The 25,052-nt window shown below is 40.7% G+C and overlaps 1 protein-coding gene across 1 annotated transcript; it reads left to right on the top strand.

Annotated features, from left to right (window-relative positions):
* The first annotated feature begins 2,805 nt into the window (after nucleotides 1–2,805).
* Nucleotides 2,806–22,342, top strand: LOC137284837 (high affinity choline transporter 1-like). The gene is made up of 9 exons (XM_067816852.1): nucleotides 2,806–3,059; nucleotides 11,586–11,778; nucleotides 14,185–14,292; nucleotides 14,981–15,136; nucleotides 15,877–16,025; nucleotides 16,427–16,594; nucleotides 17,325–17,454; nucleotides 18,325–18,560; nucleotides 18,984–22,342. Exons 2-9 carry the CDS (start codon nucleotides 11,604–11,606, stop codon nucleotides 19,647–19,649), a joined length of 1,788 nt encoding a protein of 595 aa, XP_067672953.1. The 5' UTR covers nucleotides 2,806–3,059; nucleotides 11,586–11,603; the 3' UTR covers nucleotides 19,650–22,342.
* Nucleotides 22,343–25,052: the final 2,710 nt, after the last annotated feature.

Below are 25,052 nucleotides of genomic sequence, written 5' to 3'. Positions count from 1 at the left end.
GTGCGATAAGTTATCGAATACCTTAGTTGCACTAATCATGCCAGTGGCTGTTCAACACTCCCACATCCATTGATAGTTTGATTTGATGTCTTATGTGATACTTTAATATTTATGTTTAACGATATATATTAAATATCTTATCTTAGCACTTTTGGTGCTTGTAACGTGTTGTACCATTTGTCATTGGTGTCGAAATACGCAAAGGAGACCGGGCGCTTGACTTATGAATCACTGAAAGAAAAGAAAATGTATCGCTAACATTTGAATAGATTCTTCTTCTTCGAATTCATCATCATCATCTTCTTCTTTTCTGTGTACTTCAGCTCAAGCACATCACATATGTCTTTTCATAGCTAACACGTTAAGAAACAACAATATTGTAATAATGACCTAGTGAGGATTCATGTCAGAATCATCTGTGTTCAGTGTTGTTTCAGAATTGATGAATGAATCACCTACTGAGACAACATTACGCTGAACGCGCTGATCATGACTGAAGCATTCGTACAATATATACCAGCAAGTCAGTATTACTTACAAGCGAGATTATCTAGCCTCATGTAAGAATGTCGAGGTTTGATTGGTCCACGTGACTCTGATAAAATACCGTGTACATCCATCACGATCCGTGAGCGGGAGTATAAAAGCCGTATACTCCCACTACGAAAGTAATATCGCCCCGCTACGCCTCGGTGATGACGCGAAGTGAGAAAAGCGTGAAACGACAAGCCTTTAGAAACGTGAGGTGCATTGAGGTCAAACGATCAGTTGGTGTCAACATAGCAGCAAGTCTATTCGATGTGTGTTGTTTTATTTTGATTTAGTGAAAACCTTCAGCTAGATAAATGCGTTATCACATCGTGTCGAGGGAAATACGGGGTTTTATCAGTCGGAGGAGAATACAAACTTACTCGGGACTGATAAAACCCCGTATTTCCCTCGACACGATGTGATAACTTATAATGTGCTACCATATACTGTCGCACGACGGTCACTGAATGGGGAATGAGGAGGAGTAACGAGAAAGTGGTGGTATATATTGTCACACGACGGTCGCTGAATGGGGAACGATCGAGGATGGGTTTGTTTCATGGCGAGATATTGTTCTGTCCTGACGTATTTTGCCCGAAGGGTCGTAGTGATTGAAAACAATATCCTGTCTGTACAACAAAAGCAAAACAAAAACAAATAACGGAAGCCTGCCCTCATTTACATAGCGTGAGGTTTACAACTACTATCGTACGGAAGGTTAAACCAGTCCAGTAAGATATGTTGTGTTATGGCAACTCATCTAGATTACTAGTCAGGCTGAGTGTACAATTCTACAACTGTCAAACCTCAATTCCAACCAGTAGTACATGATATCATATGTATTGAAAATTATACAGGTTGAGTTATAACTCTGCAACAGTCATTCCATGTGTGTTGGTTGACACATACTGATTACTCAGGTTGAGTTATACTAATTCTGAGTAATTCTACTGAGTAATTCAACAATTGTCATATCTCTGTTTCAACCAGTATGATATAATATGTATTGCATAAATTATGCCTTTTGAGTTATAACTCTGCAGCTGTCATTCCATGTGTGTTGGTTGACACATACTGATTACTCAGGTTGAGTTATACTAATTCTGAGTAATTCTACTGAGTAATTCAACAATTGTCATATCTCTGTTTCAACCAGTATGATATAATATGTATTGCACAAATTATGCCTTTTGAGTTATAACTCTGCAACTGTCATTCCATGTGTGTTGTATCCTGATTGCTTAGGTTGAGTTATACTAATTTGAGTTATACTTCTGTCACACGTTGTATGTTGAGGTTGAGTTATAATTCTGCAAATGTCATACCCCTGTTCCAAGAAGTAGGGGGGGCGGTGGGGTAGCCTAGTGGTTAAAGCGTTCGCTCGTCACGCCGAAGACCCGGGTTCGATTCCCTACATGGGTACAATGTGTGAAGCCCATTTTCTGGTGTCCCCCGCCGTGATATTGCTGGAATATTGCTAAAAGCGGCGTAAAACTAAACTCACTCACTCACTCACTCACTCACTCACTCACCAAGAAGTAGGGTATGATGGGATGCTTCGACAGTGCATCCAGATTACACAGGTTGAGTTAAACTACTGTACACGTTCTCCCTACATCAGGTAGGCGATATCACTTTAAGCCGAAAGTGTCACGGCTTTGAATATCCGTGCTATTATGATCTTCGAAACACTAACATAATACATAAAAGACATGGTTGAATGCACAACCGTTTTCTGTCTGTTTTCACTATACGTTTATATTTATCTAAACTTTTTTAAAACTTGATGCTCTGATTAAAAGTAAGTGCACATCTCTCCTAGCAAGGTTTTGTAAACTTTGCTCTCTACAGGTTCTCAAGATATGGTAATACTTCACTCTACCCTTTACACATTTCTGAGTTAGTATGTACGTCAGAAATATACTTGTCCTAACATCATGCATGAATTTCTGTAGAATATATATAAATGTACACTGTGCTCATGTCACTGACAGTGGGCTGACAGTAGTAAATTCTCTGATGAAACACATTTGTTCAATCATCTGTCCATTGACCTCCGACCGCCCAACCTGCACCATAGACTCAATCACAACCCCTTTCCCTCGCTCACCATCATCTAGCCTCCTCACTGATTAACTGAAATCCGCTGCCACTCACCAGCTGCACCCCTAACTCAAACCCCTACCCTCCACCACACACAGGCATCTTGTCACATATGCATGTCATTGATATACCACTGTGCCGACGATTCCATTTCATCAACAGGTTAATCCCGTCTGCAAACCGAGGGGGGCAGCACAGTGGAGCAGAACCTGTCACACCTGACTAAAAATACCACTCCAGATGACCCAAAGCATCACAGATCACCACTCACCCGAGTCTCACAAGCGTCAACATAGACTGACCGACCACAGGCCAGTGCACTGAACTGAACACACTCGGAAACAGGTGTGTCTCACAAGCGTCAACATAGACTGTTCGACCATATACATAGGTCGGTGCACTGAACTGAACACGCTCGGAAACAGGTGAGTCTTTGTCATCGTAACTCCTACAAGTAAAGAAGTGGTGTATGTTTCTTACTTAATAACTAAACCTACCAGTCAAAACGTGTACATGCGGTGTCTCACGCTTATTGTAACGCATAACCGTGGATTCTTTATTATATCCAGCGGTGTGTGAGCCTCCTACGGGACGTGTGTATCAACCTGACCATATAATGGGAGAAGACATACTTGAGTAAATAATGTCTGAGTCACTTTCGTGTCAGTGGATGTCATTGTCGTTGTATATGCATGAATGTTAGCGGTATTGCCAGATCCTAGAAAAAGTGTTTATGAAATGTATATAGACGCTTCGTGTCTATGTGCACATGTAGTACACGATACAAATATAGGGTATGTCTATGATCCAAGTTTTGTGAGTCAGATACGGTGTAATAGGGTGTTCATTCCCACCCTATTACACAACTTACAGGGGATAGAAAGAGATTAAAGCTATTGTCTATAACACGGAGACTATCTGTGTGTGGAGATACATGTATTTACTAAATCATTTGTTATCTACTTTCATGTCACGCAATTTACTACTGACTTAATACCAGTGCCTGCACAAAGTAGAACACATGGATTATCTTTTAAATATTTCAAAATGAAAGTCAATTCGCCCCTTTCAAACATTCCTCTCACTGTGTAGTGATTTGCATTATGTTTTATCACCTATATTGCGGCTGTACATCATGCTTGGTCTTGTTTCACGCGTGACTGACCAAACACGCCATGCAGACAGTCACAGTCTGTTCGCATGCGTTCACTGCAAGGCGATTCTTTTCTCCTGTCACTTTAACACGAGCTATGTCTTATCCATAAGTATAGAATTACATTCATAAACTGTTATTTCTCCGCAGGGTTAAAGGGTTAAAACTCTTTCTTTGAAAAAGAAGGTGTGCCTGAGGCCATAATACATCAGATAACATATATCAGTGAGACATTCAGAAAGAGTATTCGACGTATAAGATACTCTTAAGTACGTAAAGACACTTACGTTTACGTAAGCGAGGCTTCACATCTGCGTAGATGGCGCATTTTTCGTGTCCCTCTAACGTAAACCTCAAATAACTCGAAATCACCTCCTCGTTGGTGCTTGCATATTATTTGAATGTTTTTTCAGACTTTTCATACAACCTGTCCTATCGTAACATTTTACACTGATTTTCTCAACCACCGTATTGTACGTTCAATACCACCGCATTGTCGCGTGACTAATCACTCGCTAATGGTGATGCCGAACGGTGGGGTAGCTAGTGGGTAAAGTGTTCGCCCTTGTAACCTGGTTCGATTTATTACATGGGTACACTTTATGAGGCTTATTTCTGTGTCCATCGACGTGACATTGCTTGAATAATGCTAAAACGCTGTGACTAAACTGAACTAAAATTCACTCAATAGTTATAAGTCTTAAAGATGAAGTAGTCATGTAAGTCATAGGTAAAACATGTTTATATACCACCCGCAACATTTTGTATACATTTAGGACTCTAAAATTACACCAACAGAAATAATTAAATATACTCTCCAAAATAGAATAAACATATTTCAGTACAAAATACAATGACAGAAATTGTATGATACATGAGTGATGGTACTAAATGGGTTAGGGAAATTATGCACAACGTGGTGGCGTAATCTAAAATGAGTGAGTGTGGTTTTACGTCAGTTTTCAAAATAGCAATATCATGGCGGGCGACACCTAAAATGGTCTGCACACATTGTACCTGTGCGGGTACTCGAACCCGGGCCTTTAACAACGAGGATACCCCATCGCCCTGAGGGTGAATGAAACGACGTCGGACGATAGGGGTGCGAAGTAGTAATGGATCCTATCCTGTGCTTGGTCAAACACTCGTTTATCTGCTGTGGCACAGTTCGGATAAAACTAAAAGTGGCATATAGAGGGAGTCTGAGTGTGAGAGACTGTGGGACTGGGTACATGTCTCTCGATCATATCTGCATATATAGGCAAAAAATAACTGGTATCTATTTTGTCACTAAATACATGATACATGTGTACATGATAATGCGAGCACGTTGTGTGTGTGTGTTGTCTCGGTATTACTGTCTAATGACTATGCTGTGGACTAAACACATACGCGAGCGCAATGGCCTTAATCCTGCCTCACATCGAAAAATGAGACATCCACTATGTGATTCGTTGATTATCTAGTCTCGTTATTTATCAGTTAGCACGCGACAGACGCGTCAATGCCAGAACGCCTAAGACGTGTCAATACCAGAACGCCCGAGACGATTCAATGCCAGGACGCACAAGACACGTCAATGTCAGAACACCCGGGACGATTCAATGCCGGGACGCACAAGACGCGTCAATGTGAGAACGCCCGTGACGATTCAATGCCAGGACGCACAAGACGCGTCAATGTCAGAACGCCCGTGACGATTCAATGCACTTTAAGGCATGAGTGAATCTTACATGAATGTATCAAGGCGATGTACAGTTTTTCTGTTTTTCCAGTCTCGCCCCCTGCTTGAATTTTCATTCCGACTTAAAAAATATAAAGTGTCCCTATCTCTATTTCCCCCTCCACATATATATTTCTTCATTTAAAATTTCATTTTTTCCGGTTTTACTGATTGAAACTTGAAGTGAGAAACACATAACAAAAACGAATGGCCTCCGGTCGTTACCCCAGTGACTTACATGGGTCTCAATCTTCAGTTTGCGTTCCCGCTTAAGGACACGACCTCCGTGGTGATGTAACATAACCTACTTGCTCTGAGATTCTGAGAAGCCTCGCGGTTCTACGGGAGGACATAGAATACAATGTAATCGTATTTGTTAGCCAAATTTACTTACCCTAGCAAACAAACGTTTCATCCAGAGACCATGTGTAGATATCAAATGTACATATCATTTGACCTTTAGATTTTAATACATTTAAGCGGGTGTTGCAATAAATCTAACCATTCAGCTATGTATTTACATGTGCTTCATAGGTGGGTAAATTCCACCACTTGACGGCCAGCAATGAATACTCGATGGAGGTTACTGGTGCTTTGCCACGGGTGTTTCAGTGGTTGCCTGGTTCGTTTTTTTCCGTCAACCCGATCCAGGTTAGAATTGATGTTGAATAATCCATGCTTGTCGTTAGAGGCGCGACTAAGAGGATTGGGTGGTCAGCCTCGTTGACTTGGTTGGCACATGTCATCGTATCCAAAATACGTAGATCGTCACTCATGTTGTTGAGCACCGAATTGTCAGTTCCAGATTCGATTACTTACAGACCGCCGCCATTTAGCTGTAATATAGCCGAATGCGGCTTAAAACTATGCTCACTCAGTCAGTCGTTTTCATACGGCAACAACAGTAGATTGCTCTATCTTAAGTTTATTGTTACTAAACGTCGGCATTTCCCCCCGACGTGAAGATCTATTATGTTGACTCCTACTAATGGTCCAGGAAATAGTAACTGAAATTTCGAAGTAGATGGTGTCTGGCCATGCTCTGTCCTCTCAAACCTAGTGATTAAAGCATTCGCTCGTCACGCCGGAGGCCCGGGTTCGATTCCCCACATGGGTACAATATGTGAAGCCCATTTCTGGTGTCCCCCACCGTGATAGTGACGGAATATCGCTAAATGCGGCGAAAACCTAAATTCACTCACTGTATTTCTCCTCTCGATACAGTCTAGCGTTAGTGCTGTGGTCACTACCCAGGTAGCCAAATTCAGTCTTCCCATTTCCCACAGAATTTTGTACCAAACATCATGAGTATCAGTTGTGATTTCCACCATACGTCCCAATCATGGCCCAGGACAGGGAATATCAGTTCAGTTCTAGTTCAGGGGACTTTATTGTATATATACATATATACGTAATTGCGGCAATGACACCCTGTAACATCGCTATTTGATAATGAATCACACACATGGTATGGTCGGATGTTGGATTTCATGTAGAAGACTCAAAACGTGTTTTATCAAGGTTCCATACGTTCTGTCACAATAACACTTTTTTTCATTTTTCAACTTTTTATATCCAAACATGCTAAAGTAAAAATTGCTTGACATTCCAATCGTAGCATAAAGATTATCGCGTGCCAAATGATCATTATTTGGCCCAGAACAACCCTATGATGTTATCCTTTGCTTATGTAAGAGATTGAGAGAGCGATGAACGTAGGATGCAAGGCATGACAGTAATACTACAGGTGATACTGTCGGCTTAAATCTGTGATTCAGTAAGTTGCTTTAACGCTGTCAATATTCACTGGGTATGTATGGAGGAGAACTTACGTCGCTACTATTCCCAATGATATGAAAACAGCATGTACATACAGCAATAGAAGAAAGTGTTATCCTACCTATAACAATGATGTCCCTTGTCTTTAACGACATGACATGGGGATGAAGGAGTTTCGATATTTCGTAGAAGCCTGGCCGATGTAGACAAATCTTAAGACTATCCACTACAAATCCGTAATTGTATACACTAAATAGGTAGCGTTTCTAAATAAGATGTTTGTGTGTAAGATATCTCATCTCACACCATTACACTTCCAACACCGAATCTGCCGACTTGTCGAAGGCAATTAGGAGCTGTCTCTCATCCCGCCGATGATTTTCTCTTTTCAGGCAAAAACGAATGACAAAGTTAACTTAAACACCACACCACGTTTACCGTTTACAGTGATCGCCATCGAATGCTCTTCCACTTACTTATATCTGCGTTGTGCTTTGTAACTTTTGATTGTGACGTTTTGGTGAATATTTCTTTCAAGGCTTCTGAAACAAGAGAAATGTTATAATGTTGATAAAAACTGCCTAGAAACAAGCACGCTCCCACGCTTACAACAACCATAAATGTTCAGTATGCTCACGTCTTAGTTGTGATAACAGCGAATTAAAATAATCTTAGCATTTTGATGGATGTTCTACAATAATGGCGTTGGAAAAATAAATTGCAACATGAAGTTAGAAACGGATTCGATATTCCTGACTGGGAATTCGAATCCCAGATCTGAAAATAAATTCAGATTGGGGATTCGAATCCCCAAATAATTCAGATTCGGAATTCGAATCCCAATCCCGAATCCGGAATGCGGAATCCGTTTCTAACTTCATGTTGCTGTCCTCTACAGGGAAAACAGTTTTCTCTCTACCTTATAAAGCTCACAAGTGTCTACAGGCCATTAATACCTCTACGTTCCTCTGAACGGTTCCTCTTGTCCATACCAGTATCCACAAGCAAACTGGGTAGCAGTGTCTTCTCCACTGTTTCACCTCAACTCTTTAACACATGGTCACACGTGTGAAGCTCATATATATATATAAATTATCTTGTTACCCACTTTGATATTGCTGGAATATTGCTAAAGGTTGTCAAAAAAAAGCAGTCATATTCTATTCAGAAGAAAGAGTCGGAAAAAACGAGAAATGTTCGTTTCAGTCACTGCATGACGTCAACACAAAAAAAATCCTGGTCTCTTACGAGGACAAGGGAAGCCTGTAACATTCATGTCCACGTCTAATTTACATAAATATCCAGTTTCTGTACACTAAAATGTAAGGGCCTAGTTCATAACCTTGTACCATCTCGTTTGGCAGCCAATAGTATACATTACAATTTAAATACGCTGCTCAACTCAGGTTACTGGATTCGTAACACCTTGTTTTGAACAATACATTTACGCTTTGAGCAACACACCCACGGTTTGATCAACACATTCGTGCACAGAACAACACATTCATGACACCCGTGAAGATCCAGGTTACAACTGGCCTTCAGCAACCCATGCTTAAATGTGATCAGGTAGTCAGGTTCCCTTACTTGACACATAACATCTATCCCATTTGCGTTGACCGATGCTCGTGTTGTTGATGACTGGGTTGTCTGGTCCAGACACGATTATACACAGACCACATCCATACAGGGAGAGTATTGCTGAGTGCGGCGTTAAACAACCAACCCACCAATCAATCAACCAGCCAACACATGTATGATTCCCTATCAGCTGCAGTTTAAAACGTTTATGCACTGCCATGTTTCACTAGCCCGGTTCGGTTTTGACTTACGCATAGTTTATGAATATACATAATTTTGATAGAAAAAAAGCAATCCTTTACAAATTGAAACGGAGCCCCTATCAGAAAAGAAATTCAGAATCTAGGCTTACTTCATTTAGAGCTTTTGCATTTCAGAAAGGGCAAGACAGTAGGGGATTGTGAGTCAGACCAAGGTTTATGTATATATCTCTAGATCACATTTACATATATAGCGGGGAAACACCAGACCTATATATTGTCTCGGTAGTGTTGTCCAGTGACTATACTATGGACCTAACATCACTTTGTCACATCCAGGAAGGAGACGTATAGTGTAGGTGATAATACAAATAATACGTACGTAATAATGCCCTTCTGACATTAAAGTTAGTTAAACCTTGATTTGAAACAACAGAGACCTACTTCCCCATCAGCTGATATGGTATGTGATAAAAACATTATAACATAGTCTATACAAGACAGTTTTCCTTTCGCCAGTCATGTTAGCCCAAGCCTACTATATCAGCCCGAGGGATTATATCATGTACAGCAAGGGACGTAACACTAAACTAAACCAGGCTCCGTCTCTTGCAGTTTCGAGTGTTTGTGTGTATTCAGTTTGTGCAAGCTTAGTAGCCAGGTAATATGGACATATGCAAAATGGGTATATGCATAGAGGTATGTACAAAGAGCTTTTTTCAGCCACGTTAATCCTGTCCCATATCATCCGGACACGTCAATGCACGAATTCATCTGTATTCTGAAAAAATCCCAAACATATTCGGCCAGTATAACACTATTACATAGGTCAAGGTAGAATGCGTCAAGGCGGATGATACTGCTTTTCTTTTTCTTTTCTTCAGACTTAAAACAATACAATCTTTGCCTATATCACCTTACCTACCCAAACCAAATTTATCTACACTAGCAAATGAGTGTTTCGTGGGGTGGCAATATGAACAACTTTTGAAAACTACTTAATTTTTTGCCGTTAGTTTTGCATACGTTTACCTACCTATTTGTCACTATCAAAATTATATACATTGAGAGATTAAGTGTTAGTCTGTATGGGGATATCTCGTCCTGTCAACCCCTCCGGATTCAAACAAAGAGTGAGTGAGTATAGTATGCCGCATCCGGCAATATTCCAGCTGTACGGCGGCGGTCTGTAAATAATCGAGTACTGACCAGACAATCCAGTGCTCAACAACATGAGCATCGATCTACACAATTTGGAAGCAATGACATTTGTCAACCAAGTCAGATATCCTGAGCACCCGATCCTGTTAGTCGCCCGTTACGACAAGCACAGTTGCCTTTTATAGCAAGCATGGGTTGCTGAAGGCCTATTCTACCCCGGGACCTCCACGGGTCCCGGATCCAGACAAGCAACTCAATGTTTGCAAAGTGCACGTACTTCAACTGCACCTGGCATTGGTGACAAGAGCGAATGCAACTTAAAAAGATGTACCTATTGGCTTGCAAAATGTTCCTTTTGCCACACTCTCCAGGTGATAAGATTAATGAGATGTAAACCTGAAATTGGATTTGAAATGTGTGAAAATGTGTGACGATATATTCTTGCTTGAATTGCTTTGATTGACATTCTAGAAGTCGAGGAGATGGAGAATAGGGATATTTTGCTATGGTTATACTACTTCTTTATTCTGAATAGGTGACGTTTCGACATCGATTATAATGTCGCTGTCTAAGTAGCTTTGATAAGAAGTGCAGAAGTCCCTCCACTCAAGCATAAACCAAACATTCCAAATTACATGCCGAGACCAAGAGATCATTCCTTAAGGCTTGAGATTAAGAAGCCCGGTTTCATCACCTGTTGCCCCCAAACATCCTTCAGAAAGTCTCCCAACTCATTAGCAGGCAAGAACCACTTGCTTGACAACATTAGAATCGACGTCCAAAAGTCGCCTATGCATAATAGAGAAGTTGTGTATCCATAAAACTATATACTTATCTTGTTTGAACACTGGAAACATGAACATATGAAGACGGCTATATACATATTGCCTTTGATGTCCAACATGAAACATGACTAAGGCAGGTAAACACCTGCCTGTCAATGTTTTTATATTGTAAATATGACATATGCAGCTTCTTGGAGAGGGCGTTCCTAAGTTGGATAACTTGTGCCCAATCCATTTCATTTTCGACTAAAATATGCTTGAAACAAACATCAGAACATTTAACAATTGAAACATGCCTCCCCGTTTAACGTAATCGGAAATTTCAGAAATATATTAACCGGAAATACTCTATGATTACGCATTTACTAGGGTGTAGATTTAGATTGTATCCCGACATATCTGGAAACATTCGCCCATGGAACCTTTTTCATACAGTGCTTGCGTTCATTTCAGTAGTGTAAATCTGGCTTTTGGTAATGTGCTTGCAGCTTTGAAAGTTATAGCTTGTCAGATAGCTTCATGCAGTGACCTTTGAAAGAAATCGTACACATTACTTTACTTTACTGCAGAATTCATCAGCTATAAATATGGCGGTCCACATTCCGGGGCTCATTGCAATCGTCGTCTTCTACCTCCTGATTCTGGCTGTGGGCCTGTGGGCAGCCCGGAAAACCGGGCTGAAGAAGGGTCAATCCAGCACTGAAGAGGTCATGCTGGCAGGGAGGGACATCGGGCTGTTTGTAGGATGTTTTACTGTCACGGGTAGGTGGCAGGTTGTGGTGCCATTTTTCTTTCTTTTTCTTTGTGTGTGTGTGTGTGTGTGTGTGTGTGTGTGTGTGTGTGTGTGTGTGTTGCATTTCAATTTCGAACACGCCGTCAGACACGAAATGTTCTCAAAAGTATGTGTACAAAATATATATCTATATACTTATCTAGAAAGGTTCTATAATCGTTCCCCAGTTGAAACAGTTTTTTATAGGTATTTAGGTTTAGTTTTCACACTCCAGACATGTCTTGCATCTCAGACCTCAAAAGCTATAATGGCTCTGAATGGTTTCCAGAGGAAAATTGGTAACATACTTTGCATTGATTTTCTTAATGTTTTTTTTATTCCATGGTTGTGCGTATTCTTTGTTATAGCTCTGAAATCAGGGGGACATGTCACTCTAAAATAATACAGGCAGTGCAAATTAAATTTTGTAAACAATACTTGAGGGTTAAAACAAACTACGTCAAATGGTATGGTTCTTGGAGACTGTGGCAGACTCCCATTACAACACTTGTACATGTCAAGAGTAATTACATTTTGGTGCAGACTCATACAAATGCCGCAAAAGAGACTCCCACCTCAATGTTATTTAATGTGAATCACGGGATAGCTCAAACTATTATACCTGGGTAAGAAAAGTTAAACACATCCTGTTTAAATATGGATTAGTTATGCTTCGCTAAGCTAAGAAACTGGAAATATGGAATATTTTGTCTACCTTTTCAAACTAAGGCTAGGTGATAACTTAAAACAATCGTGGTTCTCATCAATTAATGAATCTCCTGAATATATATTTTACAAAGAGTTCAAAACTTTGTTAAATGTTGATAGATTTTTGTGTTGTGATATCCCTATGCATTTAAGAATTGCTATATCAAGGTTTAGATGCAGTGATTTTACTGCGGCTGGTGAATGTGGCAGGTATTATTTTATTGAATACAACGAAAGGCTGTGTCCGTTTTGTAAAAGCAGACGCCTGAGTTATACAGAAAATGGATACCATGTACTATTTATTTGTGATGCCTATGATACACTTAGAACGGAATATATAACAAAGTTCTCTAAAGAACCACTTACTCGCTACTTTGTTGTGATTTTTTGCAAAGCAAGCGTGATGTTGTCATATACTATGTCGGTCGCTATTTCTACAATGTACAGAAACTGATAAACTCTGGGACAGAGACCTCAGAGCTGCTTTGCACACTTACTGAATATATCAGTCTGATTGTATTATGGGCGAAGGATCCTCTACTGAATAAATACCGTCTGTCTGTACGTCCGTCTGTCTGTATACGTTTCATAAAGAAATTTTCACCTTCAAAAAGAGATTGAAGTAGATTAAATTTACTTTACTCCTGTGACGGTACGTTAGTCCAAGTAAATTTAGATCGCCAAGTTTTAATTGTAGGATGTATGTGTCCCAAAGTGATGGCTACAATTTCACACAGCGGAAGGGACAATCCAGGGCCCATGCAGGTAGCAAAAGTACTGTCTTTAAGTTGCCGCCGACCTATAGACTGTTTTTGGTGTATAGTACATGTCCGAACAGTGCTATATTTTAAGATTAACAGCTAGCTTTAAATATGACTTTGATACTCTTGTTGTTTATTGTCCTTTGTCGAATTAAATCAAACTTATTCAAATTTTGCGTTATCATACTTTTTGTAAACATTCTTTCATTCATTTACATCCTCTTAAATATGAATTTTGAGAGAAACTAAACATCCTCGCCCATGGACCGTAATGGGTCGCCCATCGGCGAGGTAGTCTAAATTTTCGGTTTTCGAAAAAATATTTGTTTCATTTTTTCATCCTGTCGGTCGCGTTTATGGTGTTTGTTGTGTTTGTGATATCTGTAATGTCTGTATTTCTTGGGCTTGTGCTCTTTGTGGGTGTTTTCTGTTGTTTAAATTTGTAGTATGGTGCGTGTGTGTGCGTGTGTGTCTGCGTGCGTGTGTGTGTGTGTTTTCGTTTGTGTACATGTGGAAATGTTGGGTTTGTGTGTGTGTGTGTCTTTGCGTTTGAGTATGCGTGCCTTGTGTATGTTTGAGAGTGTCGGTATGCGTGTTTTATGCGTGTCGGTATGTGCATTTGTGACTTTGCAGAGTACACATGTACACACAAATGTTGCCAATGTCTATTACATACTTGATACAACATAGGGACGGTGGAGTAGATAAGTGGTCAAAGCGTTCGCTCGTCACGCCGAAGATCCGGGTTCGATTCACCACAGTATGTGAAGCCTACCTAGAATCAACGCCGTGATATTACTGAAATATTGCTGAAAGGGACGTAAAACTAAAAGGTTATCCACTCAAGAACAAACTGATTGAAGTCATAGTTGTTCCAGAAAAGTTAATACTAGCTAAAAACATGATGTTTGTCTGTCATGACTCCAGCTACCTGGGTCGGAGGAGGATTCATCAACGGGTCCTCGGAGATAGTCGTGCAGAGCGGCCTCGTATGGTGCCAGGCTCCAGTGGGATATGGAATCTCCTTGCTATTTGGTGAGTCTGGTCACACAGGTACACTTACAACAATATAAATGCACTACTTCATATCTTTTCAAAGACACTCCTAAAGAAATGAAATATATAATACGCTCTCGTTAATCCGGGTTAGAGTATCATTTACCTGTGATTGTCGTTTGCGGCAAGTAGTTGAATCAAGTGGTCATGCTTGCTGCCTTGGTTTTCAGTAAAGAAGAAGCCATCCACAATATTTGCCTTTTATTTCAATACCAACTTCTCAAGTACCTCTCAAGAACTTCAGAGTTACAACTGGTCTTCTGCCAGCCATGTTTGACGTAAAAGATGACAAACGATATCGGGTGGTCAGACTCGATCACTGACACGTCATCGTATCCCAATTGCGTAGATCGATGTCCGTGATGTTGATCACTGGATTGTCGGGTCCAGACTCAATCATTTACAGACCGCGGATATATAGATGGAATATTGCAGAGTGCGACGTTAAACAACAACAAAAACAAAATGGAATTTTACGAGTGCTTTATTCAACTACACAACGACTTTAGTGTGACGTTTTAGTTTCATTATTCCCAGAATGATCCCTCTTTTTGTCAGCACTACACCGATATCCATGGCTTTCATGAAAGTCGCAAATGTCTACCATCTTACCATAAATATGTCGAGGGACGGTTCACGCAAATATACATGTTTGTTTATATGACAGGAGGGATTTTCTTTGCCGATAAAATGAGACGGAGCAAGTATAACACCATGCTGGATCCCTTCAACCGGAAGTACGGTGACTTGATGGGAGCACTGCTGTATATACCAGCCATGTTGGGAGAGATGTTTTGGTCAGCGGCCATATTGTCTGCGTTAGGTTAGTAGCTTGATGTACTTCAATATTAATCTATAATTGCAAACAAATAGTGATGATATTTTCTCACGAAACGAAGTCCAAATTGGTTCTGTAATTCCGTTCTTCTACTTTAGAGTATCTGTACTTCATACCACTGTCTGTACTACATCCCGTGTAAGCTTGCTGTATGGTTTCACTGTGCTATCGTGAAAGGTGAATGCCATGTCCAACCCATTGATGGACTGATGAACGTTATACGTTGTTTCTGGCAGCTCATCATGATGGATAGTAACATTCATGTCCACACTTGTTCCACACAACGCTCTCACCCATGTTGTGACATAAGGCATTGCCATTGTTAGGTAGGCGTACATTGAAACGACATTGATAGTGAAATACGGCATCCGACGGACGTTGGTATGCTCACTACTCTGATAACAAAGGGACGATAATATCGGTCATATCTTTATCCAGATACCATTTCGTACCATTTGATACAATATGAATAAACTATGCTATTTGGCCGAGTGTGTTCATGCCAATTTCTTAACGTCATAAGAGATTGTGTTATGTTTGATCATTATCTTCAGAGGTGTGGTACTTTCCCAGGAAGGTGTTCTTCAAAATAAAAAGCATGTCATCTTAACATTGTTAACTTTTCTTTATAGATTACCCTCTTGAGTTTGGAAGTGAAAATTACATCCCGTTTGCATGCACTTAGGATTGTTCCTTAGAACCTCATTGCGTCCATCCCGTTTCAGGGGCAACTCTTGCTGTTATTTTGGATATTGACACGACTCTCTCCATCCTCATCTCAGCAGCTATATCGCTGTTGTACACGTTGGTCGGGGGCTTGTATTCCGTGGCATACACCGATGTGGTTCAGCTCATTTGCATTTTCATTGGTCTAGTAAGTACAACCTGACCAAAGGACTTTTAATTTTTAGCATGAGGGTTGGTTAGATATGAAGGGGGCATGGAAATATGACACAGCGGAAAATGGGAGAAGGCATCAAAATCTCTCACAAGATTAGGAGTTATACATTTGAGCACTTTAGGACTGCCTACTGATGTTATTGAATAGGATCATGAAAAATCTATTTGTGGGAAGAGCGGGAAATGTAACATAAAATGAAGATGTCATCGGAATACGATACACCTGACAACACTCTCCCATTTACTGATTTAGATTGTTTTTATTATTATAGATATGCATTTAGCTCATCAGATGCTCGCATAAAATAATCGTCCTGATGTTCACCCTATGACGTCTCAATGTCCTCATGTGAAGACGTTTGTTTTGCGCTTCAGTGGGTCAGTGTGCCCTTTGCTATGACCAACTCAGCTTCCAAGTCGATCATCGTTGACTCCTCGTCGTCTCCATTGTCGTCGACGTGGTTAGGAGAGGTAGCGCGCACCGATATAGGGATCTATATGGACACATTCTTACTTCTCATTTTCGGTGGTATTCCTTGGCAGGTAGGAACGATGATTCATTTAATTATTACTTATTTATCTATTTATCTTTGGGTGGCTATATTGTTTCTTTCTTATTTCGGGCTTTTGGTTTTGATAGTGGTGTTTTTTGTGATGGTTTTGTAGTTTGGTTTTGTGTTTGCTGTTTTTTTTTTGTTTTTGTTTTTGTTGTTGTTGTTGTTGTTGTTGTTGTTGCTGCATTTTTGTTGTTGTTTGCATCCTTTTGCCTTTTGTTTTCTTGTGTGAGTTTGTGGGGGTTGGGTATGTATATTGGGTAGGGACTTGCGGGTCATATAATCCATTACAAAACAGCTAGTAGCGTTAGCATCTGTCAACCTATCGTAAGGGACTAATACTTATGTCAGATTAATATCGTTGGTTTGATATGTTGGGTATCATTGTATACTGACGTCATGGAACTTTGCTCAACGATATGCTTCGTCCATACTAGGGCTTAGGTAGCCTAGTGATCATTCTTGCAAATGAATATCTGTGGTGTCTCCCTTTTTGATATCCATGGCAGATTACTCATGTCCACCGTCGATTCTATGAACTCTGATGTGATATAAATGATCACAGCCAATCAAGGTACAGAGATCGGTCAGTTGGTGCGGCTAACTTTCCTTTTCTGTTTAAGGACGCATATTAAACAAACCAGCAACATGGTTAGCTAATGAGATGTCATGGAATCACTTACAAGTCATTTGTTAAGGTTTCATATTTGTTGTATTAGGTATATTTCCAACGAGTGCTGTCTGCTAGAACAGTGAATATCGCTCGTATCCTGTCTTTTGCTGGCGGCTTTGGGTGTATGTTTATGGCTATACCAGCAGTGTTGATAGGAGCCATAGCATCGAACACAGGTTAGTACACGAGCAATAGAGTCATTATTGTTCAAAACAGGCACAATGTCACACATTTTCGACAACAATTTGGCCTATATTTTATATATTGGCGGCATGTCCACTCAAAATACCTTCCTATTGATCCAGTTATCCCTACGACTTGCTGAAATCGATAATTGAAAGTTCAAGGCGAACAGCTTCCAAACAGAGAACACTACCATATAGGGACAGTAAACTACTGCTCCGTATATCGACACGTGGCGTGGTCGGTGTTTGCTGAACTGGCGTCTATCAGAAGATTCGTCATATGATATTCGAAGAGCGTCCAAGAGATATCTCTATGGGGTTCTCTTAAAATGATATTCGGTCGGTAGAGGACGCAAAAGTCAACTTAATGCATCAAAGCGTTAATTAGTTCGAACTTTTTAATTTAATATTGTAATCTAAATGCGTAGTTTTAGGGTGAATATAGGGATAGTTGGTATTATTGACAGAACGTTTTAGAGAAATATAGTGTCACGTTGTGTCTTTAAATTATTCTCAAATTTTGTTAAAGGAATTGGTTACGCTTCATCCCTTTAGAGAATGATCAGGTTCGAAAGTATTTTGAAACAAATTTCACTGGCTTTGAAAGACTAATTACGGATGAAAAATATGGATCAATGGATGGAAGCATTTCATTTAATTTAGTTTTAGTCAGAAAGGTTTAGTCCACATCGTGAAGAACAGACAGAAACTTTTGGGACTAAGGAACGTCTAAACTCAATGACAGGCTATTCCATATTCGTCTTTCATAAATGCGATTCTCGTCTGATCTATAGTTAATAGTGTTAAATATTGACCTTGAAATTGATCAAATACATTTGAGATTTTTTCTCATAATTTCAGATTGGAATCAAACTGCTTATGACAAGCAGGTAAATGGTTCCATTCCGACTGATGAACTGGGGCTAACCCTACCCTTAGTGCTCCGCTATCTCACCCCTGACGCTGTTTCGTTTATTGGCTTGGGCGCTGTCTCCGCCGCCGTCATGTCCTCCACCGACTCCTCCCTACTCTCCTCCAGTTCCATGTTCGCCAGGAACGTCTTCGGCGTTGTCTACACCAGATGCACCAAAAAGAGGGTACCGTCAAATGGCATATTGTTTGGCCTCTGTCTTGATATCCCATTGAATGTGCATCTGTCATACATGATTTTAGCGAGCTCCCTCAGCATTGTCATAGTACAGGTCTAGATGTCCCATTGTATATTTTACCAGTGACGGTCCAGATCAGTGAACTATACGTAATTGTCGTTAAAGGCGACTAATGGTTTTGGGTGATCACACTCGCTACTCGCTGACTGAAACTATCGTCGTATCCCAATTGCAAAGATAGATGCTCATGTTTGTTGATCACTGGATTGCCTGGCCCAAGCTCGATTATGTACAGATATTCAACTGGAATATAGCTGAATGCGGCGTAGAACTTAACTCTTAATGTATGTTCGGATATCGATTACATGACGTCGTTTTGTTTTATAATGTAGTTTTATTATTATTTTTCAGCTGTCCGATGGCATGACAATCTGGGTTATGCGATTTACGCAGGTCATCATCGCAGGTTGTGCATGCGCCATGGCGATAACAGTGAAATCTATTTACTATCTCTTCTACCTGTGTTCAGACCTAGTGTTCGTCATCCTCTTTCCTCAGCTGGCATGCGCAGTGTACCTTCACGACACCAATGCATATGGGTCCTTACTTGGGTTCATAATCGGTCTGATCTTCCGACTGTTGGGCGGAGAGCCGGGCCTCGGTTTGCCTCCGTCGATTATCTACCCTTGGTACGACAAGGATGCTGGCCAACGCTTCCCCTTCAGATCTTTGACCATGATTATAACATTCGTAACGGTAATACTTGGTTCATACCTTTTCCGCGTACTTTTCAAGAGTGGTTGTCTACCGATTGAATTCGACATCTTCAACAGCTTCACCGACAGGCCAAGAACGGTTCTGACGTCAGCCCCACCCCCGATTGAGATAGCTAAACTTCCATCAGACGTTCCCTCTTCGTACCAGCCCTACGTCCTCGATGACCTTCATGAGTGGAAGGTCAATTTGAATAAGAGGGGACACGACAATCCTGTGTTTCGACAGGAGTCGTACAAGACAGACAAGCTGGTCTATAACGGGGCAGCTGAACAACCACTGAAAACTGTGACCAAGTTGTAGACACCAGGCCGCTTTATCAACGACGTTGTTCAGTTAAAAACGTTATATAAAAACGTCATCTACTTGATATTTTAGTTGAAATGTATAATACGGGCACCGCTTATACCAAAGCAAAATATGCGGTCCCTTTGAAATCGGGTTTTTTTTACCTTTACGGGTTAACTTTATGTTTTTTGAGGTGATGCATGCAATGAGTCACCCCGATTGCAGTTGTTTCCAATTAACTTTACGTAAACGACGATTGAAGCAAGGGTAGTTACGTCTATCGATATGGCATGTATTTGCTAATTCGCATACACAGTTTTAGTGTTTCTTTGTACCCAGTGAATGGTGCTATAAACATTCAGTGGACACGACTGATTGGTGAAACAACTTGTCAAGAAAGATTCATCTGCGATGATATTCTGCAGTGACAAAAGTCCTCAACAGGAAATCCCGAACAATCTGTCCTGAGAGAATAATTATTAAAGCTCCCCAGCCACGGACAGGTAACCTGTGATTCCAAGTTAGAAGCATGGGTTTTTTTATATATATTTGCGCCAGATTTGTTTCCAGAAAAATAGTTGTCTGGTCTCAAGACGCCAACTATCTTCAATTACTTATAACAGTAGGTTATATGACGTCACGGAAACCACATAGTATTGACCAAATGGACATCATTGCGATGTCCGAAATCAAATAGACAACGTTATTTCAAAAGATTACACGATCTTGATTGTCATGAAACGAAATCCGTTTGGTTCAAAGGGTCTTGAAGATTACGTGAAAATGTTACTGAAAATCAGCGGTGACACCAAGACAGATAACTAACAACAGGTTTCCAGATATGTCTGTCCTTAGCTTTGGGCAATAAACAGCCTGGAAAAGACGGTATACATCGACGATTCATGGTAATATCAAACAATGTTATAATGTAGATGCATCTTGTAGGCACATCATCGTTGTTTTTTGGAATTTTTTTTATTGTATGTTCGTTTTGATAATGTTTGTGATTTTGAATTAGATAGAATTTTCAACTGTATTCTTTTGCATCAATGTTTAACATCAGTGTTTTAGAGAAATTGTATATTTAGACAGTTTATATCAGCATGTATTACCTAGAAGGCAACATTAAACAATCAGTGCGCTACACATGGTACGGTACTAACACATATGTTTAATACACTAACCCACTAACACTACTCATAATTGTTGCTTTATATTGACGAGACGTCCTTGCAGTAATGAATGTATTATTTATCAATAATGAAATTGAAAAATGGACTGCAATACTTTACACCTTATCGACATATACGTGAAACAATTGTCATCGCGTTGCTTTAGAAATACACTGAGATGATTAGAGTTAAGAAGACAAAATACACATTCAGGTTCCGTACACGATTCAAATAAACGACGTCATTTTTAAACATCCTAGACTCGCGATAATTGCTCAAACATTTTTGGCTGTAGTCTTGATGTTAAAAATGTCTATGTAAATTCATCGGCCACTTTTGGGTCTCCTTTTCAGTTTGAAGAAGGCTTTCTTTGTGTTGAGATGCAGAAAATACTGTCTAATAAACGTCTGTCTTGTTTTATATATTATATCCTCAAAATATTTACACCACCGTCCTCATCACTGACGATGATATCAACATGAATTCAATGACCTTTTAACATTATGCTTTCATGAATGATTGCAAAGTGAAAATCATTTTTATCCATGATGTGTTCAATGATTTCTCCTCTTTCCAAGTTGTGAGGCGCTGGGAGTGCCAAGTTGGTGAACGTGTGAGGCGGTTAGAGTGCCTAGTTGGTGAACGTGTGAGGCGGTGGGAGTGCCTAGTTGGTGAACGTGTGAGGCGCTGGGAGCGCCTAGTTGGTGAACGTGTGTGACGGTGGGAGTGCCTAGTTGGTGAACGTGTGAGGCGTGGGAGTGCCTAGTTGGTGAAGTTGTGAGGCGGTGGGAGTGCCTAGTTGGTGAACGTGTGAGGCGGTGGGAGTGCCTAGTTGCTGGAAGTGTGAGGCGGTGGGAGTGCCTAGTTGCTGAAGTTGTGAGGCGGTGGGAGTGCCTAGTTGTTGAACGTGTGAGACGGTGGGGGTGCTTAGTTGCTGAACGTGTGAGACGGTGGGAAAGCCTAGTTGCTGAACGTATGAGACGGTGGGAAAGCCTAGTTGCTGAACGTATGAGACGGTGGGAGTGCGTAGTTGCTGAACGTGTGAGACGGTGGAAGTTGCTGAACGTGTGAGACGGTGTGAAAGTCTAGTTGCTGAACGTGTGAGACGGTGTGAAAGCCTAGTTGCTGAACGTGTGAGACGGTGGGAAAGCCTAGTTGCTGAACGTGTGAGACGGTGGGAAAGCCTAGTTGCTGAACGTGTGAGACGGTGGGAAAGCCTAGTTGCTGAACGTGTGAGACGGTGGGAAAGCCTAGTTGCTGAACGTGTGAGACGGTGGGAAAGCCTAGTTGCTGAACGTGTGAGACGGTGGGAAAGCCTAGTTGCTGAACGTGTGAGACGGTGGGAAAGCCTAGTTGCTGAACGTGTGAGACGGTGGGAAAGCCTAGTTGCTGAACTTTGTCCCCGCAGTGATATTGCTGTAATTTTCCAAAACGCGGCCTGAAATCTCGCTAAGTCAAATACATTGCTTTCACATGAAAACCTTATGCCTCAGCCTATGACAATATGAATAAATATGTAATAAATAATAAATATTTTTCGACCATGTTGGTGGCGCTTCTTCCCTTTATGCAACCTCGATGAACATATTTCCCTATATGTGATGCGGGTTTATTGAGTGTTTTAAACCTGGTTTTCTTCACCTGACTCTCTCACCAATAGCTGACATTTTTTCTCGCTGTAAAATCATATATAAGATGAATGTAAAATACTCGGCCGTTTGTACACACGCCCTGCAGAAGTGTGACATCTTTCACTGGTAGGATAGATATAGAAGCTTTTTTCCAAACACCACAGATAGTCTAACTCGTGACTCCACCACACAATGCACAAAGTGCCTGGTCCCCATTCCCATGTGATAATATCTTTATCGTCATCATTAGTCCTGTGAAGTTCAGTCAAATGCACACTGCATTTTTCTGAAGCCATTGCAATGAAGAAGCTGCCATGCTGTTTATTGTTTTCTAAAGAGGTTTTTATACTTAGTTGAAATTGTGTATCAAAGTTCGTCAATCAGAGTATAGGTATTATTATTTACATGCATGATATTAAAACGTTTTAATTCACAAATGTTTAAACGAATCTCATTGTGACGTTGGTATCCTATTTGGTTCCAGCAATGACTTTCAATAACTTGTTAACAAAGGTATCTTTATCCTGGGTGAGTGTGAATACAAAGGTTGTTTTGTTGTTTAACGCTCTACTAAGCAATATTCCAGTGGTCTGTAAATAATCAAGTCTTGTCCAGACATTCCAGTGATTAACATCATGGTCATTAATCTATGCAATTCTGATACGACGGTGGGAAAGCCTAGTTGCTGAACGTGTGAGACGGTGGGACAACACCAGCAACTCCTGAAATTGCCTTTTAGCTTAGTAGGAAGTGTATACGCATATATGTTTAAAGTACCTTCCTCCACAGTTACATCATCTTAAATCTGCTGTTCAACACATCACACAGTAGCTAAGTGTTTGTTTTCATTGCCTTTGATTGATATCATGACACCTGTTTTTCTCTCAAAGTAACGTTACCTCTTGATGTTGATATGAGTTAATGTGTTGTGATGTACTGTTTGTATGAGTCGTACAAAACCTTGGCGATACGCCTTGCACAAAGGGACAGAGAAACTCGCTACATTTACTTACGAAAAATACGCTGTCTCCCCGCCTTGTAGTCTTGAAGCACTCGTAAAATTACGCCTACCCGCTGTACATTTACTTGAAGCACATATGTCGGGTGATTTTGGACTGGATGCTGTGCGTTTAAAGGTATTGTCATGAAAGCCTACTTCAGGAACGTCTTCAGGAACATTAAAGCACACTCTTTGACGGAGGTCATTTAGGTCCCGGGCCATTTGTTACCAAGTCCATTTCAAAGTGGAAGCGCCATAAAATAGTACTTCTACTTCTTCGTACTGATTCATACATGCTACAGGCAGATTGTGAGATCAGTCATTTTCGCTTCAAGGAGTTGACTATATGCATGGTACATTTAGAACAATACCGTCTTTCCAGATTCATAACGTTCGCGTTCACACGACGACAGCGTGCTAAGGAATATGTATGGCTGTATATTTTCACAATGAGATGACATCGACTTCTGAAACCTCCAGCTAATGGCTTTGACTGCATATGGAATTTTCAGGCATGAAGCTCAAACGTTACCACACCGGTGGGAGTCGCGGTGGCTGAGCGTGATAGGTGTCTGAATTTATGTGCTGGCGATTAGGTGCCTGACTCTGAGGGTGCGGGTTCGAATCCCGGTTGGGACGCAACCCCAAAAGTACTAGAGTTTGTGCTTCACTAAGAAAGTGTAATCCCAAGTATGACATTATGTTACATGAAACTTAAATATTTCAAAATAGGCAGCTTGATTGTCTCAGGCCTGCGGTGGCGTCTGTACATAAACAATGCACTCTAACTCCTTGCTGCAAATCCTCAACGTTCAGACGCATGAAACGTACCCCATAAAATACACCCCTAACTTGTCAACATTACGTCCAGTGTCGAAGATTGCATATGTTAGGTAATACGGAAGAAGGATGTGTTTTGTTATTTGCAAACAAAAGATGCTGCCACCTTAAGAATGATATCTCAAAGCATCTTCTTTACACTCGTCATGGGGTTATCTTCAAGGATCACGATGAACACGCCATATTGTCTTCGTGGCGTGTGATTTGGGGTTGGGTGTACACAGCGAGGATTTGAATGGTAGACCTTTGTTGGCGTTAAGTAGCCAAAGCATCTGGTTACACCATCACAGTGACAAACATTTCTGTTGCTCTTTTTCCTTCATTTTGCCATCGGGTTTGCCTTCTAATGGAATCGGTCATACAGGTTTTACATAACGCATAGAGTGAAGCGTGTTATTGTATGGAGGCGACACTCACGCCATATGCGGTTCCGGTTGGAGTATTACCACTTTACCGTCTTTATTCGTAAGACGAAAGGTAAACTGATCATGAGTGCACACATGATGGATGAAGTAGCGTTAAAGAATCTGACGCCTAGCTATACATTACAAAAGGTATTTAGTTGATGGTCGGTAATAATGCAAAACATGATACATAACGGAATGACACTTTGCACACAATGCAACCACATTTAGTGTCGGCAGTATCATCATAAGATCATCTCCGTTGGTACCGTCATCATCATCATCATCATCATCATCATCGTGATCACCATCATCATCATCGTGATCACCACCATCATAATCATCATCATCATCATCGTCGTCATCATCAC

Source organism: Haliotis asinina, chromosome 5 (genome assembly GCF_037392515.1).
Source record: "Haliotis asinina isolate JCU_RB_2024 chromosome 5, JCU_Hal_asi_v2, whole genome shotgun sequence".
Classification (NCBI taxonomy): Eukaryota; Metazoa; Mollusca; class Gastropoda; order Lepetellida; family Haliotidae; genus Haliotis; species Haliotis asinina.
Note: the sequence above shows the minus strand (reverse complement) of the source record. Positions and strands in the feature narration are given on the sequence as shown.